Raw genomic sequence first — 18256 nt, 5'->3', positions numbered from 1 at the left:
GTGAACCAAAGGTCTTATGGCATCTGAGGTCATGAGAAAGCTGAATTAGAAGTGTTTGTTCAACATTTGCATTTTACCCAACGCAAATGACTCATGCTGACCTTCCTGCTGACAGGACTCAGTAACTGTGTTCCAAAACCTAGTGAGCAGCCTACCTAGACAGTACTTTAAGGCATCATAGGTACATTATGGATGCAACGTCTGTATCATAATTATTCAGAGTTCTGGCCAAATTCAAAAGCAGCATTGCATGTGTCAATCAAGGTGAATGTAATTCCAGAATGCATACATCTCAATTTTATTAGCTATATTTAATTAATAAAGGGACATAATGATGGAAAAAATAAGATAGAAAAATGACATTTTAACGATTTTGCATTCTTTTCCGTTCCGTTTTTCCCTGAGAAACTTTCCATTTGTTCTAAAAACTTTGCATTCGTACACAAAACTTTTAAATTCCCTCAGAGAAACGTTGCATTCATTCTCAAAGCTTCTGCTTTCCCACAAGAAACCTTGTGTTTGCTCACAAAAGTTTGAAATAGAGCTTTCTATCATTTCCATTACCAGTTTTGTATTCTCTCGCAAAAGTTTCTCAGGGGAACACAAACCTTTTGCAAGAAAATGCAAAAGTAATGAAATATAGTTTTTCCTCCCACCTCATATTATTTACATCACCAGGTTTTTGAAACAGAATACAACATTTTCTTGGAGGAATGCTTTCACATTCTTGTGAGTGAATCATTTATCCTCTCATCTAATTTTTTTCCATTCATATTGACCCTATCTTTTTCCCATATCTTATTTAACCAATATATTTATGTGGGCTATGTATGTTTTTGCACATTAAGAGTTTCCCTCTTAGCTGAAAAGACCCACTAAAACCAACCCAAGCTGGTTTGCTGGTCTTAGCTGTCTTAAAGTGCCCTTATTATGGATTTTTGAAAATTACCTTTCATGCAGTGTGTAACACAGCTCTAAGTGAATGAAAACATCCTGCAAAGTTATAAATCTGAAAGTGCACCCTGTATGAAGTTATTGTCTCGCAAAAGAAAGAGTCGACCCTGAATCAGTGAAACGAGTCGTTTTTAAAACAAATCCCAAGCCGTTTCATGTTGAAGTCAGCATGAAACATTAGCATATTGCCCGCCCACTTGTTGGTCTTTTCGCAATGGTCTGAATGAAAATGCAAATTCATTCTCTGCCACTAGGTGCAGGCTTTGAAACTCTGTAAAAATAGTGGTTTCCCCGGTAACGCTGTACACAAAGCAGCACTGTGCTCACAAACACCGCTTTATCAGGCATTACAGGCATGATGACATTAAAATGAGACCGATCGAACCAATCACCGCAGATTAGCGTCACGCAAAGGAGGGGTTTGGAAAAATTAATCATTGAGCGAATCATTTGAGAGTCGTTAAGGAAGTAAGGTAAAAATAAATGCATATTATAAGACCGTGAAAGTGTTTTTTGACCTTGCAAGCATGTCAACCTGTTATTGGAAACTCGCAAAACCAAAATATGAACCTTTCATAACCCATAATAGGGGCACTTTAAGATGGTCTCTCGGCATGGCCAGCTGAAAAGTGTGAAAGTGAGTGAAAAATGTTTCACTCACTTTCTTTGTGTTTAGACTTTTTCATAACACCCCCCCCCCCTCACTTTCAAGAAATCTCACCAAATTGGTCAGCTGAGACAGCTCGCCCTTGTGCGTTTCCCTCTTCTCAATGTGGTGTTCGTGTGCCGCATCTCGTAAAGGAGGCAGCTCGGTAGAAGACTGCTGGAGCTACAGAGAGAGAGAGAGAGAGAGAGAGAGAGAGGGGAAAGGGAACAGAACATTGAGTGGAAACTCACCACCCTTTTGGACATTGTGGACTCTGACATCACGGTTCAGTCTGTACTGACGCCCTCTGACTCGACACGGACATTCATCCGTGAGCTCAGCGGGAGGGACACGTTGTGAGGGACGCGAGGGGCATTTTGCAACAGATGTCTGAATTTTACTCAACTTCTCCATTGTGTAGACCCATCCACTCCTCAAAACCAAGAAACACACCCTAAGCGGCATGAGAAACTGAACAAACAACCACTTAGGGGAGAAATTCTGCAGAATTCCAGATGTAACAGCAGTTTAGTGTTACGAATCATCCAGATTTCTCCCAAAAGAGAGAGGGGTATACAAACCATTATAACATACAGAATAATCATTAGATGATAACATGTGACCCACACTTTTTCAGATCATAGATTGTATAACTCTAGAGTGAGATAGAGAGACGTTGTAGAGGGGTCTTTTAAAAAGAGCTCTGATTGAGCTGATGGCTGTGTTTATATAGACAGCAGTGGGACGTGAAGCATGAAGGGAGCAGATTGAGATGAAAGTACGGCAGGAGGCTCAAAGGCTGCTTTAATGCCCATGGGTGGGGCTGTGTGAGGGACAGGGTGGGCTCTAAGAAAGGACATATTAGGAAATATGGATGGATGGGTGGTGTGTGCATGTGTAGGGCATATGTATTTGACTGTATGGGACAAACTGGGTGTTACTGACAGCGGATGTCCCTTAAGTTTAAATCCTTTTTAAGAGCTGCATGTGAGTCTCCCATCTCTAATGTCTTTACAGCAGAAACTACAACAGTTTCACATTCCTGTAAGAATAAGTTTGAAATAACCCATCAAGAATATGTCCAGGTCATCTTTCAGCGCTACATCTTTAATGAAGAAAACTAAGTATATTTTAATTAAATCCAGGCGTTTTACATGATGTTAATTTTATTACAATTAGGCACATTTTCTCTTCAAATTATCATTATTATAGCGTGCTCAAGCATTAATTGTCATTATTCTCAATTATATATTTTTACAATTTAATGCAATTACTTTATTTGTATTAAAATTAACATCAAATAATTAGCATTAGCAAAAACAAATGTTGCCATGGTATAAAAATACTTATAAAACAGTGTATATATACACACACAGTAATAATTTTAAACTATGTCTTCCCATTTATTCATACAATTTTCTGCATATTAAACTTTTTTCACATTACAATAATGAGAATGTGCAAAAATTAACTAAATGTAATGATCCTTAAAATAAGCTTCCTTTTATTTGAAACAAAATGCATAATAATATTATTATTTTATATATTATGATATTTATATAATAGTATATTATATCAAATTAAAGTAAAATCTATTTTCTTCTTTTTTTTCCATTATGGGTGAAATATGACCCAATAATGAGAATTTGAGAGAAAATTAACTACATGTAATAGTCTTAAAAATAAGCTTCCTTTGATTTGAAGCAAAATACATAAAAATATTATTATTTTAGATAATATGATATTTATATAATATTACATATTATCAAATTATCAAATTAAAAGTAAAATCTATTTTCTTATTTTTTTCATTATGGGTGAAATACGACCCAGACATGTTCGCCCATGAACGGTGCTTTAAAAGAAAAGCCTCACAGATCAAAGTCGTTCACATAATGACAGAAAGCACCCCAGTCTTAATTATTTTGTCAGTTCGTACTTTGATTAAATCTCTGCCCTGCGGTTAACCCACAGCGTCTTACCTTGAGGTTCAAGGGGTTGACTATGTTGTGGGTGGTGCAGTTAACAGGGCCCTCCGTCGTGACCTCCAGCGGGTAAATGAACCTGTTACTTTGAAGCCTCATGGGGCATTTGAGCTGCAAGAGAGTGTGACTGATGCGGCTCGGCCCGTTGTTCACCAACTGAGAGGGAGAAACGTACAGAGAAAGACAGAGATATTAATCAAAAATCTATGTTATGTCATAATAATCCCTCTCAAACCCTTTGGTTTAAAATCAAGGTTGCTGCCTAGTCATTTTCATGATTACCTCATCACAACCATAGGATTAAATCGTGCTGTTAAAGTAACTCCACAGGTGTTTCTGTACTCTCTGGTCATCATAAAAGGATGGCTTGATGCCTTGTGCTATTTTAGGACCTCTGTGTAACTTTTGGAGATTCTCCATGACAACCTCTACATGTGCAAAGTATTTGCATGACTCATCAGCAAAACCCTAGCAGAAAGTATGTGTCATATAAAGAAACCAATCTGCAAGCAGCAATTAGCGGAACTGACCGACATGAAATGGACTTAGTGACTTCTGTGTTAATAAAATAAAAAATAAAATCTCTGACTGAACATTGCAACTATCACAAACTACAAGCAAACTTTTAACAATGGTGTTGCATTGACTGTCTATTTTATTTCTGCTTATAAAAAGTTTAAATATATAAATATGAATGAATGAATTAATGTTTTTAACAAGCAGTGCATGAAAAGAAGGTTTTACTAAAATTATTTGAAGTCTCTAGCTCAAAAAAAGCAGGCAGGGCTAACATTTAAAACATTGCAAATTTAACTGCTAGTTGCTAGGCAACCATACATCCCATAATTACACCATAGGGATTTATAGCTTTTACTCTGGATTCCTATCAATGACAGGCCTCTCTGACTTCAAGTCCAACTGAAGGACTCAGACAAGGTCTTTACCTCATAAGTGTGCTGGACGGAGGGTCCGACATCCTGTTCAACCATCACATTCTTGGTCAACTTCCAGTTCGGTGGGGGAAAGAAGACCTTGTCTGGTCGGGAGACACTGTAGAATGAGAGATAAATAGAGACGGGAAAATGAGAAAGTGAAGGAACACGGGGAGCTTCCTAGTGAGAGTTCCAGAAGAGCAGTGGTCTTGTGAAGTGCTTATAAATGGGTTCTGCATGTGAACTCACCCCTGTAGAATAACATCTGACTGGACCACCACCTCCAACTTGTAGGGGACGACTTCACTCTGGGAGTTATTCTCATTCTTACTGCAGATTGAGAAATGGAGAGCTTATTAAAGAGCATACTAAGGCCTCTTTAACGACATGTGCAACTAACCTAACCTTATTAAAGATGCATGATATATCAGGAAGCATAATAGTCTCATTTACAGTATAATTAAACATTTATATGATGGCCAATATGAAATACATTTTTAAATAAATAGATAAACAATAATAATAATAATAATAATAAATAATCAAACAATCAATCAATCAATTTTTGTATGGGCAATCATATGTTTTTTAAATATCAATAAAAAAAGTGTACTTCTTTATATAAGATTTCCTTTATATATATTTTCTTTACACATTTTATATATTTCTTTATACATTTCTTATTTATAAATAAGAAACAATTTTTTCCCCGATTCAAAAAATCTTTAAGGTGTCCTTGTTACAGTATAATTATATTAATCATTTAAGTACTGATAAATATTAATTAACTACATGTACTTACTCTATGGTTAGGGTCAGGATTACTTGCATGTAATTATGCATAATTTATTGTTATTATAATAGTAAGTACATGTAACAAAGATGTCTAAAAATAAAGTGTTACCGTGATCTTTTACTTTGCAAAAGTACTAAGCAATTATTCATGTTTGCTACTATATAGTTTTATTGTCTGTAGATAGTGTGAATGTTTATTTAAAAAACAAAACAAAATTAAACAACACAAAGCCAAACAAAAAACAACACAACAAAACAAAGCAAAGCAAAACAAAAAAAAACACAACACAACAAAACATTAAAGCTGTGCGTGTTGGTTTCAAATTTCATACCTACGGATCTGCAGGTCAAACTGCACAAATCTGTGTGTGTCCTTCAGACGTGGTACTGTGAATCTCAGTCCGGCCCATAGCTGAAAATAAAACAATTTATTTAAAATAAATCCAAAGTCACTTCCTACAAGTACATATACATGTACAAGTACATTTAATTAATTTATTCATTCATTTAAACAACCCAAAAATGAGAGAAATGCAAGCAGTTTCTCATAAAGGAGCCAACGATATTAGCAGTGCCACAATACTGAATTTCAGCTTTCCAAGAATTACACCAGAGAATTCTCTAAACACACAAATCCCCCATAATGCACTGCCATAGCAACGGAATGGATGTTGAGGTTGGTGGAATGTTCCTTTCCTGTATTCCATCCAAAAAACACAAGTGGAAACACTAAAACGTATCCTCGCTCATTCATCTAGAGATGTCATGTTTAGGTGCACTGTCAAAAGCACTCCACTTAGTTACTACCCTAAAATGCTGAAGTCACCTACTCAACCCCAGACTGCATGGGAGTTCCAGCCTCCCTTTTATAATTGTGGTTTTATGCTCCCACCGCACGCACATAAACTCTGACAAAAAGACCCCATACAAGCGGCTCTCGGCACTCAGTGTGTGAGAGTTCGGGTGTGGGTGTCCGTGCAAGTGTGCATGTGTGTGTGTGGGGGTGTCTGTAATTTCTGAATTTCTCATTGCATGAGATACTATTATAGATACAGGCCAGTTGTTATGAGGAACCTCTTAGGTGGTCCTGGAATCCAAAAATAATAGCGTTAATAATAAAATTGCTGAATAAAACACCCAAATAACCTGCCCCGAACTAATGAGAGCAGCTGACTAAAAATCAGACAGGGGTGTCTGGAAACACATATTGACAGGGAGCAGTTTGAACAGTTACTCAATTATACTCCATCTCTGCAGACACATTAAAAAAACCACAGATCCCACCACCTCCACACAGTGGCATTTTGGAAAGGGGAACTCCACTCTCTAAGTGGGCAGAGTCAAAATGACTGTCACTTCCTGCATCACTGGTGGGAACTTCCTGCCTGTCCAAACATGATCCAACACAGCCCTTAACAAGCCCCCCTGACAGCACAACGAGCTGACTAACACATGTTAGATGAATAATAAAGGTTATGTGACTAACAGGGCACAATTATGGTTGCTGGAGGCCTGTTTTTTTTTTTATCAGAATTTCCATGATTTTTCCAGTCATTTGTGAATACTGGAAAAGGATAACTGGATAACCATAAATTATTTTATAGAGATTGCGCACACAAAATGCAATTTCGGTAACACTTTATTTTAAAGGGTCTTGTTACACATGTTACATGTACTTGCTATTATAATAACAATTAATTATGCATAATTACATGCAAGTAGCCCAAAACCAAACCCTAACCATATAGTAAGTGCATGTAGTTAATTAACATTACTCAGTACTTAAATGTACAATTACACTGTAACAAGGACACCTTAAAATAAAGAATAACCGCAACTTCTAGCCAAGGGAAAAGAGTTGAGCTCAACTACAACTATATATACACTGTAAGATAGAAAAATAGATAGATTTATACAATTATTTACTTGTCCATGACTTCATAAGATTCTACTCATTTCTATGACTGTTCATATCACAATTTTACATTTCTCAGATATGCTGGGAAAGCAGTAAGATTCAATTGCACTTGATAAAAGGTCACTTTTAACCCCAAGTCACTCAATTGTGTAAATACGCACAAACAGAAAGAATAGTTTGGTGCTTACGCTAGTGCCTGATTTCATGGGGTTCCCCAGGTCACAGCTGAGGTAACGGGTCTGATTTTCCGTCTCATAACTGCAGGTCAGTTGGGTCAGGCTCTGTCCGGAGAAATAGATAAAAAGACCAGTAAATTTTGGGAAATACACACATAGTGATAACTCACACCCCTGGCTCATGTCTTGACCTGCTTAGAATAATTGTGGTACTACTGCTGAATGTTAAATTTTTGTGCTAAATCATCCCCACACAGGGTTAGGGTTAACAAAAAAGTACAAGTAATTAATTAAAACAGACCCTGTTTGGGGCCCATAATCCTCCTGTAAGCACTACCCCTTCTTAAAATGTAAAGTAATCTATATTTTTGCCTCACTACAGGATTTCTCATCACATGTCTCCATTAATAAAAAACACGTCTTCTCTGGAGTATCAAAGTAACAGAACAAAGGTCTTTCTCAACTGAAATGCTGAACACATGTAGGAGTTAATGGACGGGATCTGGCACACGTCCGTGTAATAGGCAGCACCTGGAGGGAGGGTCTCCATATCTCACCTCGTTATTGCGGGCTATTCCGCTGTAGTCGGCCTCTGGTGGCAAGACCACATACAGCTCGGCTTCGTAAGCTCCGCCTCCGTCGTTCTTTGCGTTGAAAGTCAGGGTCAGAGAGTTGTCATCGCCCATGTACACTTCCTTCCTGTCCCTGCGGAACCAAAACACGAACAAAACGTAAAGCTCATGCACTGGCGGCTAATTTACTTTCTATAGGGTCTATAGGGTGACGACTAAATATACAAATTGTACTTTAAAACACAAACACTGTTTAAGTCAATGCATTAACAAGCACCACTAACTGCCAATTTAAAAACTGTGTAGTAGTTTTGAAACTAGCTGTGAAGTATTAAGCATAGAGGACACTGACTGTATGTAATTCTGCTGATCTAGCAGTAAATATCACTCAGATCTTTCCAACAGGAAGCCCTTCCTCCAGCACTGTACACACATTTCCTATTAAAAACCCCTAATTTCCATTGTAGCTATAAAGTTGAACATGCAACGACAAAGACTGTGAAACATTCTGCAATGTTCCCATTTTTTTCTATTCGTTCGCATTCCCTACCCCCTTTCTTTTCTCTCTACATCTCAGACACAATGAGAAATTCCATGCGAGGGCCACACAGACGCTTCCAATTACCGCCTGGCCTCGTAAAGCCATGCTGGGGAAGTGGCACGTACTGAATTCAAACGCTGACACTCGCTTAGTGGGTGACTCGGACCTATGTGGAAGCCATCGCTTGCTTTCATAACAAACCCCTCCAGATGGCACATATGAGGTTGGGTTCATGTTATAAGGAGGTCATGATTCGCATTAAAAGGCTAATCAAAATAAATATAAAGACCCTTACAACAAATGAACATCAGCAAGTTCTAATAATCACATGGAAATTATTTAGTATAAGTTAATTTGACAGAAATATGGACCCGGGAAGCAGATACTGACAGTGGTATTAAAGAATAGGCATGTTGTCCGAGGCATCTCTGATGCATTTTCACATTTTCTCCTAAAGAATAACCCCTCGAGTGAATTTCCAAGAGATACTATTCCCTCTGCTTGTTGAATGACAAGAAAATCCAAATCACTCTGTGGAGAAAATTAATACCCTCCACAGTTTAATAAACATGTGACCTAAGACAAACGCAACAAATCTCTAAGGTTTTTGGTAAGACAGTCGAAGAATAACAACAGATACAAACAAATCTGTGTATAAAAGAGAGAGAATGCCCACAGATTTTACAAATCAACTGCAGGAAACTGCCATTGTAACTGCAGAGAAAAGGGGGCCACAGTGATTTCCAAATTTTCCAAACTTATCCACCTCATCTATGTAGTTTCTTTTTTTCCACAAGCCAGCCAAGTCTGACAATCCCAGCACCTGTAGCATAGCCTTCCTGTTTTTTTCCTGTGTATCTGTCCATGTGTGTATCACTAATCTAACCTGGGAACACTTTGTCCAACTTTCTAAAAGCTGTGACTCATCACGTATATTTATCCAAATATCTAATCTAAACAGTAGCTGGAATAGCCATTTTACTTCATACGTGACTTTATTGCAAACTTTGCAAAAATACTAATATCCAGGATTTTATTTGTTTTTTGCATTCCTTGCTAATCATCTTACCCGTGCACAGAGAGTTTCAGGTCAGGGACGCAGATGTTGTCCTCTCCACAGTCCAATAAAATCTGGGCCTAGAACACAAGCCAGAAAAATGTTAAGATAAGTTACTGAGAGATTATAGTCATTAATTTGCAACCTATTTTAGATTCAGAATCGACTTATAAGTGAAAATTAATATCCTGGGACCTGATTTTATATTTCAGGAATTGACTGGATGGTGAAAAGTGGGCATTACATACCAAAATAAAGCCAGAAAGATCTACAGTTATATGCAAATACAGATTTCTATTCATTTCGAGATCTATTCATTTCAGAATACATTAAAAATGCAACTCATGACAAGAATGTTTTTAAATTCTGAATTAAAATTCATTTTTATAAATATGTGGGGGGCATAAATGTATTAAAAAGAAAAGCCTTAGAAATTTGGTATTATCTTTCATGTTATTTTTTATTTAAAAAAATATGAAATTCAGCAAATTAATTAATAATATTTTTAGAGTAATTAAATGCATAAACAAACAAACAAACATATAATTTACAATAAGACCAGGAATGCACCTTTAGAAAGTAAACAGGGTCCATTTCAATTTCTTGTTGATTTAAAGGGCAAAAATAGAAAGTAAGCCATTCGCTTACGAACAATGTGATCTAAAAAAAGAAGCTGTCTGAGATTCTCCAGTCATTTTCTTAATCATATGCAGGATACCACCTGCAATCCAGTGTCTCTAATGTCATTCAGGCATCATCGCCCTATAATAAGCATAATTTTAGTCACACCTCCCATAACCAATATCCCAACTAAACATCTCTAGGCAGTTTACACACAGAAAAAAAATCCAATAAACCTTTACATACTTACAAATTCCCATGAAACTTCAAACTACTTGCACTATGAAATAGCTTTTTTTTTCAAAAATCCAAACAAAGCACTCAGAAGATATTTGCAAAGAACAGACAGCAGAGGCCGGCTGCATTACCATTAGCGCATGACCATGTAATGGTCAAAGAATATTGATGCCTAATACACTACCGAATATAAACAAAATTCATATAAACATTGCCGTTTGCAATCGTAAACATCACTCCTCAGCCTACAAAATGCTAGGTTTTAGATTAGTAAATACTGCTGAATGAATTCTGGGTTGAAGAGCAGATGTGTACATGCTTCAAAAAACATATAGAGCTCACTTGAAGGAATAAAGAGCTATGGTTGTACCCATAAGGCTGTTCTATACGCCACCAACATCCACATCAGAGGCTGCCGACCCTGAACCACATGCTAGCTGCACGTGACACCACCCAACTCTCACCACACGGACAAATATAAATATATACACATCGCATAACACACACACACACACACACACACATACATATATATATATATATATATACATACACACAGCGCACACACATTAATGAGAGAGAATCTATATACAATTTATGAATGACTCGAAGACATAAAGAAAAGGGGAAAGTGGTGCCGCGGCTAATTGCTACCACCTGATGCTGTATTTCCAACATGTGCAAGGTTGACGCAACATGACGATGAGGATAAGAAAATAGAATAGGGAGATTAGAAAGGGCAAAGTGGCTTCCCTGTAATTAGCAGTTGCTGAGCTCTAATTACAACCGATGAGGGCGGCCACCCCTTTCCATAGCTCTGTATCGGGCTGCTCCGAACCTCCTGGAGAGGGTTGTTTGGGTTCACTGGAGCAACCAAACAATTAGAAGCCCAAGCAGAGATACAAGAGAGGGTCACATGTGCATATGTCCAAGCTGATCCACAGCCAAAACCACCATAAAGTGTTTACGGAAGTGTCAAGGTCTGCAAACAGCATGATTGGGTAAGCAAACTGGAGGGCGCCTGGTGGGATCACTAACAACATTTAAAAAAGGAGGTCCAAAACATCTCAATCTATAGGCAAGATGAATATGTGGCCTCACACCTATAGTCCCCTGAAAATAAAGACAACAAATACACTTTTCCCACCCAGATATATTAATTTTTTTCCATTAATAAATCCTTAGAAATTTAGTTATTTTTTTTATTAGAAAATAATATAAATACTAATACAAATAATAATATGACTTTTCATTATTGTTATAAATTGCTGTAAATATTGTATATTTATGTAATAATAATAATACTCTATCAAATATATTGTGGTAACATTATCATCATAATTTTTTTTTTTTTTTTACATTTTGTATATTTATATAATATTTAAAAATATAAACATTAAAAATATTTTTTTCATTTAATTACTCTAAGAATAATTTATGATATTTTTTATATATTTGTACTCTATAAAAATATATGTAACTTTAATAACAATAGGGTAAGAAGAATAAGAAATTTTTATTATTATTACATTTTTTTGATGTTGTAGTGCAATTTAAAACAGTATAAAACCAATGTGGACACAAAGTAACTTTCTAAAATCTTGGCATGTGCGTTTTAAACTAGGGTTTTAAATTATTTTTCCCTTTCTTTATAATTGACACTCTCATTTATCATGAATAAAAGGGCTTCCACTTCGTTTTTTGGCTTGAATAAGCGAAAGTTTTAGAAGATCGTTCCATCTGCAATGTTTCCAAGACCTCGGATTAGAATGTTTCTGCATATGGTCAGTGCGGCCCATGTGTTCGGCACGGTCTCAATAACTACTGAAAGAAAACTGCCACCCAAAAAGCTAAACCTAAACAGACGGCATATGGCCTGCGAGAACCTGCCTGGAAAAAAAATGAATTCTATTAACCCTCTACACGCACACACACCTCCACAGTGGAGTTTCCACAGAGCCCAGAAAGCTACTCCTGGTGGGACAGTGAAAAGTTCTCTGCCGTACACTCTACACATTGCCTACAGCTCTCAAATGGCTTTCCAGACAATTTGGAGAACATCCCAGATGTATGTTTTGAAAATCTCTTCATAAAGGAGGAGAAGAACGTACCGCTCCATGCAAAACCTCAGTTTGTTCACATAAAGCATTGTGGGATATCTGCAGCAGCAGATGTACGTACTTTCTGTTCGATGAGCTCCGCTGTCTGGTAGTTAAGGATGGGCCACAGGCCGTATCTGTCTGCCGCAGCTTGAGGGTTCAGGCTGAAGTTGAGCGCAACGAAGATGGCCGACAGCTTATCCCTGAAGTCCTTCTCATCCTAAACTCCAACAGAGAGGAAAACAGAAGTTTGTGAGAAAGGTCAGAAAGCAGGACGAAACGACTCTTAATCCCTTGCTGCATTTTTGGCATCAGTTGCCACACTTATCTTACTTATCTTCACTTTTAACACTTATCTTGTACTAAGAAATGGAAAATTAACTCACTAAAATGATGCAGGTCATTTTTTCCCTCAATGTTTCCAATGGTTAGCCCCCCCTACTCTTAATTCTCATTGGCTCACAGTCTTCTGAATGACACATTAGGACATTTTATATTCAACTTTTATCTACTGTATATACTATTTAGTCGAACCAAGTAAAGTCACATGAAAGCCCAATTTCTTTGCATTCTAGTCCAAAGTCAAGTCTTGAATCTATGCATTCAAGTCTAGACTCAAGATAGAGAAGTCGCGAGTCATTGCTGTCAAAGGCGAGTTGCAAGTCATCAAATTTGAAACTCCAAGTCCAAAACCCTGCTATTTAGTGCACCATTAATGTCCTGCTTTTGTAGGTAATCTGGGGTCAAACTCACCCGCAAGAAGATCTTGGTGTCACTGCAGACTCTGGCTCCATTTGGCACAGTCAGAGTCCTCTGCAGAGCGGGAAGCTGGGTGTCTAAAAACAGAGCTCTCCGTACGGCCCCCTTCTGCGGCTGCTTCAGCCGGTCCAGCTGAATTTCAACGTTAAACTCTACAAAACACACACATTGTCTGATATATTTAGAAAAGTTATGGGCACGATGCCTTCACGTTGGCTCCAGCATACAGGTGCAGGACGGAGCCAAGCTGACACAGCACTAAATCTCAAAGCCTATTGGGTAGATCTGAACTTTGTGCTTTGGCAAGAGTGAAGACTTCTTCCAAACATTTAGTTTTTATCATTATCCAACACCTGAAGAGAATGGCCATAAGAAAAGCCATAATGCTTTTGATAGAAAGTCGTGAGGGCATGAAGGAATTTGCATGCCGTTCAGATGTATGTTGGGCACCTGTGCTCAGTTATCTGAGCGTGTGCAGTAGGTGTTATTCTTCACACAACATAGTCTAGGCCTCGAATGGCAGGGCATATGGTGCTATCATTAGTCCAGGGGGAAATGGAGGGAAGTACCGTAATTGCTGAATAAATGCATTGTAAAGGTTGTGTATGTACAAAGAATGGCTTATGGATGGAATGGGAAACATGAAGGCTCTTTTAGATGCCTAAAACCAGATTTATTTTAGGTTGTGAGGGAAATTAAGTAAAATTAAGTCCAAGAATAAATGCCACAATGCACGGGTGTTACAGGTGATTGTAAGGGTGTGACTAGTGTTCTGGGTGGTTGCTTATTTAAAAAGGAATACTATTTGCAAAGGGGATCAACAGGTGGGTAAACAGGAGCAGATGTGGCTTACCGAGATGATTTGGTAGGTGCTTCCCATTGGCTGAGAGGCAAAAGCTCAGGTTGACACTGTAAGAAGCAGAGCAGACAAATGATGAGAGATGAAGTGGATTTATTACGTATTAGAAACACATTGGTTGCATCTCTTTGGCAATGAAATATTTGCTATTATTGTTTCCTCAGGCTATAACACTTGACAGCTTGAAGGAAGGATGACTATAGTATAATGGATCACACAAACATATGTGAAGATGTTTTTAAACAGGACAGCTAAAGATCATGTCTGTGCTGGAAACTGATGTAATGTATAATTTCTGAAAGATGTCTATTGTGTTCATCAAGCGTGCATTTATTTGATAAAAAAATTTATTTATTAAAAACAGCAATATTACGGAATATTATTAACATTTTGTCTACCATTTTAATATATTTTGAAATGCAGTTTATTTCTGTGATGGCAAAGCTGAATTTTCATTAGCCATTACGCCAGTCTTCAGTGTCACATGATCCTTCAGAAATCATTTAATATGCTGATTTGGTACTTAAGAAACACTTCTTATCATCAATGTTGAAAATGGTTGTGCTGCTTAATATGTTGTGGAAAATAAATGAGGGTTCAACTGAAAGGAAGCAAGAAACTAAAAAAAAAAAAAGATCAAGAAAATTTGAAAAAAGTTTGAATGACAGTTTAAATGAATGAAAATACATTTTTAGAAAGAACTGAAAAAGTTTCCAAAAAAAGAAGAAAAAGTAACAAAAGAATCCAAAAGAAACACAACACATACAAAAGAAACAAGACACAGAAGGGTTAGAGTGAAAAACTGAAGAAAAAAAAGAAGAAAAATTACAATCCAGGCTACGTTTGACCTGTGCAATAAACGCAATGTGTTCCCATGTGTGTTTCTAAGCCTCAGTATACATCTGTGTGTGTGTGTGAGCTCACATGCATGTGCAGCTCATTGCGTCCTGATGTTTCCCAGCTGTGTTCCACCACTAAACAATATCTCATTCAAAGCCACTGCTAGATCCCTTTCTCCCTCTCTAATTTCTCCCAAAAGCCTCTGTGTCTAGGCAACGACTTGTAATCAACACATACGTATACAAACTTTCCCTGTATAAAACAGAACAGGCGGAGACACTGACATTTCACGTCAGAGAGAGACCAGCCCAGCGGAGTTTCCTTTCCCTCCACATATAGGCCGCATATTTCAAAAATGCACATCGTGGAGTTGGGAAAAGGGCATTTTATGCTTTTCGCCACCTTCTTAGCTCACCCTCAACCAGCATAGCGTGTCCAAACTACTTGAAAAAGCCTTTGCTGACAGCATAACTACACCCTTCCATATGTCCAGCCTGACATACAAAGCCCAACTGTGGATGTAATGAAGTAAGCTTTATTTACTAAATTTGATTTTTTTTTTTTATTCCTACAGTGCACTTCAATGCCACTTAAATTATGTTAAATGTGAAAGATTTTTTTCCATATTATTGCATGTTGAATGTTTAGGATTTGGATAAACAGACTAATAAAATCTATTTACTGCTTTGGACCAGGAATGCAACAAATTCTAGCTGATACAAGATATAGACATACCAGGACACTTGCAGGGTTTCATTCCCACGGCTTATGGTGCAAACTTTCTCCTCAGGATTAATCATAGTTGGATATACAGTCAAGGTAGCACTGGTGTTCACAATAGGACGAGACCTGGAAATGACATAATATCCTAAATTATTTAGTCTGCACTCAAAAGCATTTTAAATAGCTTTATGATTAAAATGTAAATAGGATATACTGAAGTCTGTAAGATTTTTAAAAATGTTTTGAATGAATTCTCTTTTGCTCACAAAGAATATTTAATAGAGTAAAAAAATACAGTAAAAAAAATAGTAAAATTGTGAAACATTATTATAATTTAAAGTATTTATTTTAACAGGTAATTTCTTCTTGTGAAAGTAAAGCTTCATTTTCAGCAGCCATTACTCTAGTCTTCATGTCTGTGACTGACCTATAAAGAACGGCAGTGTCTGCACCAAATGCGCCAACAATAAGATCTGCAAGAAGAAAAAAACATGGTATCAGACTAATTTCAGCAGCAGTGGCAGTGGTTTATGGTAGCTAAAAAGACTAGGTTTTCTCACCTGGGTAGCCATTATTATCCAGGTCTTTGCCTCCACGAAGGGCATAACCAAAACTGGCAGGTAGAGCTGACGGTGTGGCAGAAGCCCATTGGCCAGCGATCACCTGAGAGGGCTTTTCCCTGAGTCCTCCAACATGTCCGTTATAGATGAGCACCAGTCCTTGTTTGTTTTCCCCACCAAACGGACAACTGATGGCCACGTCTGTTAAGAGAATATTGTAGAATTAGAGGTGCAAAAAAATGTAATTACTTTCATGTTATACGTAATAACTGATAAACAGCAGAAATTAAAAGGTCTATATTATTTAGTCTAAATATTTAAAAAATAAAACTCTAAAAAAACTCTAATTAATCATTTTTAAATTAACTGAAAAATGGAGGATGTAAAATTCTACATTATTCTGTCTAAAAAAATTACAAATGAAACAAAAAAAAAATTGCTACAAGTGAATTTAGGCATCACAACATTATAATATACAGTATAAAGATGGATATTCATTTTAAGATTACATTTAACTGTTATAACATTATTCGCGTTTTTAAAGATTTAATTCAAGCGAGTGGTGAGGGTTATTATTGTTGACAAAGTCAAACTAAAAAACTGAAAATCAATTAAAACATTTGCGTTACTTGAAATAAAATAAATGTTTACTGAAAATAAGAAATATAAAACAATTTTATTCAGCTAGTTGCCAAGGCAAAATTTCTCAATTTAGTTTAACTTGATGTACTAAAATAACAAACTAAAAACTGAAATAAAAATAAATAAAAACAATATAGGCATACATTAAAAAAAACTAAAAACTACAAAGACAACAAAAACATTTATTTAAACATTAACTAAGATTAAAAATAAAAACTGATTCAAAATATTAATAAAAAACTAATTAGTATCTAAATGGTACTAAAATGGCTCTGCAGTTAGACAACAGTAAAGGTAATCTAAAAGAAAAAATTAAATTAAAAACTAAATAAAAATTAAATATAGCTATCTAATAACAACCAAAACCAACAGAAAAAATCCAATATCGACTGATAACCAATACAGTTGCCTAAAGACTGACTGACAAACAAATGCTAAAATCTGGGCAAATCTCTCACCATTGTAACCATCTTGGTTGAGGTCTCCGAGAGGGGTAATGGAGCTGCCAAACCGGCCGAATGTCTGTGTGCCGGTGAGATGAGGTAGCTGAGGTGTGAGATCCAGAGGTCCGTTCTGCATGTACACATAGACCCGACCCAACTCCTCCAACCTCCCATCAGAGTCACGAAGCATGAACATTGGTGCGCCAACCAGCAGGTCCGTCATCCTGGAGGTGATACGAACCACAAACTTAAACACTGAACACATTGCTAGATTCTTCTCTGAACCTGGTTGTGTTTACCTACCCATCATTGTTTATGTCAGTAGCAGCCACTGCATAGCCATAGTAGGAACCCATCTGAAAAATTTAGGAACATTAAAAACTGTAACAGATCCGAATCACATGTAAATACAAGTAGGGCTGTCAAATGTTTTAAGCAACTTAATTATAAATGGTTTATAAACATTATTTTAAACATTATGCACTTTTTTCACAGATAGTCGTATCTTATGATTTGAATAAACATGCATTAGTAATATTTTGCTCGATGCGCTATGGCTATTCCAACAGCAGATGATGATATTAAATCTGTGGTACAACACAGTCACCGTCGTTCAATCTCCATCTTTAATGAATATAATAAAAATGACATCAAAATAATCTAGGGAAACTGTAATCTAATGAGCACTATAATGTAGAGGTTTTATATTTTAAGGTCACAACACTCACCTTCATCATCATCACCACTGAACTCGCCGACAGCCACTGAGTAACCTGTTGAATGTATAAAAATATGGGTCGTGACAAACAGAAAAATCGAAGTATTTTCAACTTGACAGCTAATAAGGGGAATGGAAAGACATACCCATGTAGGTGTCATCAAATGTGATCTCATTTT

The 18256-nt window shown here is 36.8% G+C and overlaps 1 protein-coding gene across 1 annotated transcript in view; it reads right to left on the bottom strand.

Moving 5' to 3' along the window:
* The window catches only part of LOC107594039 (integrin alpha-5-like), a 44825-nt gene that overhangs the window by 4762 nt on the left and 21807 nt on the right, over positions 1 to 18256 (bottom strand). The window contains exons 9-26 of the mRNA XM_016283967.1: positions 18088 to 18132; positions 17927 to 17946; positions 17663 to 17715; positions 17375 to 17583; positions 16275 to 16475; positions 16142 to 16187; positions 15727 to 15840; positions 14146 to 14201; positions 13287 to 13444; positions 12616 to 12753; positions 9589 to 9656; positions 7964 to 8111; positions 7419 to 7511; positions 5645 to 5724; positions 4767 to 4847; positions 4530 to 4635; positions 3583 to 3741; positions 1676 to 1783 (exon numbers count right to left, since the gene is read on the bottom strand). Of these exons, the coding sequence (XP_016139453.1) occupies positions 1676 to 1783; positions 3583 to 3741; positions 4530 to 4635; positions 4767 to 4847; positions 5645 to 5724; positions 7419 to 7511; positions 7964 to 8111; positions 9589 to 9656; positions 12616 to 12753; positions 13287 to 13444; positions 14146 to 14201; positions 15727 to 15840; positions 16142 to 16187; positions 16275 to 16475; positions 17375 to 17583; positions 17663 to 17715; positions 17927 to 17946; positions 18088 to 18132 (1883 nt within the window). The remainder of the gene's footprint in view (positions 1 to 1675; positions 1784 to 3582; positions 3742 to 4529; positions 4636 to 4766; positions 4848 to 5644; positions 5725 to 7418; positions 7512 to 7963; positions 8112 to 9588; positions 9657 to 12615; positions 12754 to 13286; positions 13445 to 14145; positions 14202 to 15726; positions 15841 to 16141; positions 16188 to 16274; positions 16476 to 17374; positions 17584 to 17662; positions 17716 to 17926; positions 17947 to 18087; positions 18133 to 18256) is intronic.

Source organism: Sinocyclocheilus grahami, unplaced genomic scaffold (genome assembly GCF_001515645.1).
Source record: "Sinocyclocheilus grahami isolate Dianchi unplaced genomic scaffold, SAMN03320097.WGS_v1.1 scaffold178.1, whole genome shotgun sequence".
NCBI lineage: Eukaryota > Metazoa > Chordata > Actinopteri > Cypriniformes > Cyprinidae > Sinocyclocheilus > Sinocyclocheilus grahami.
The sequence above is the reverse complement of the archived record's forward strand: the minus strand, read 5'-3'. Positions and strand labels throughout refer to the sequence as shown.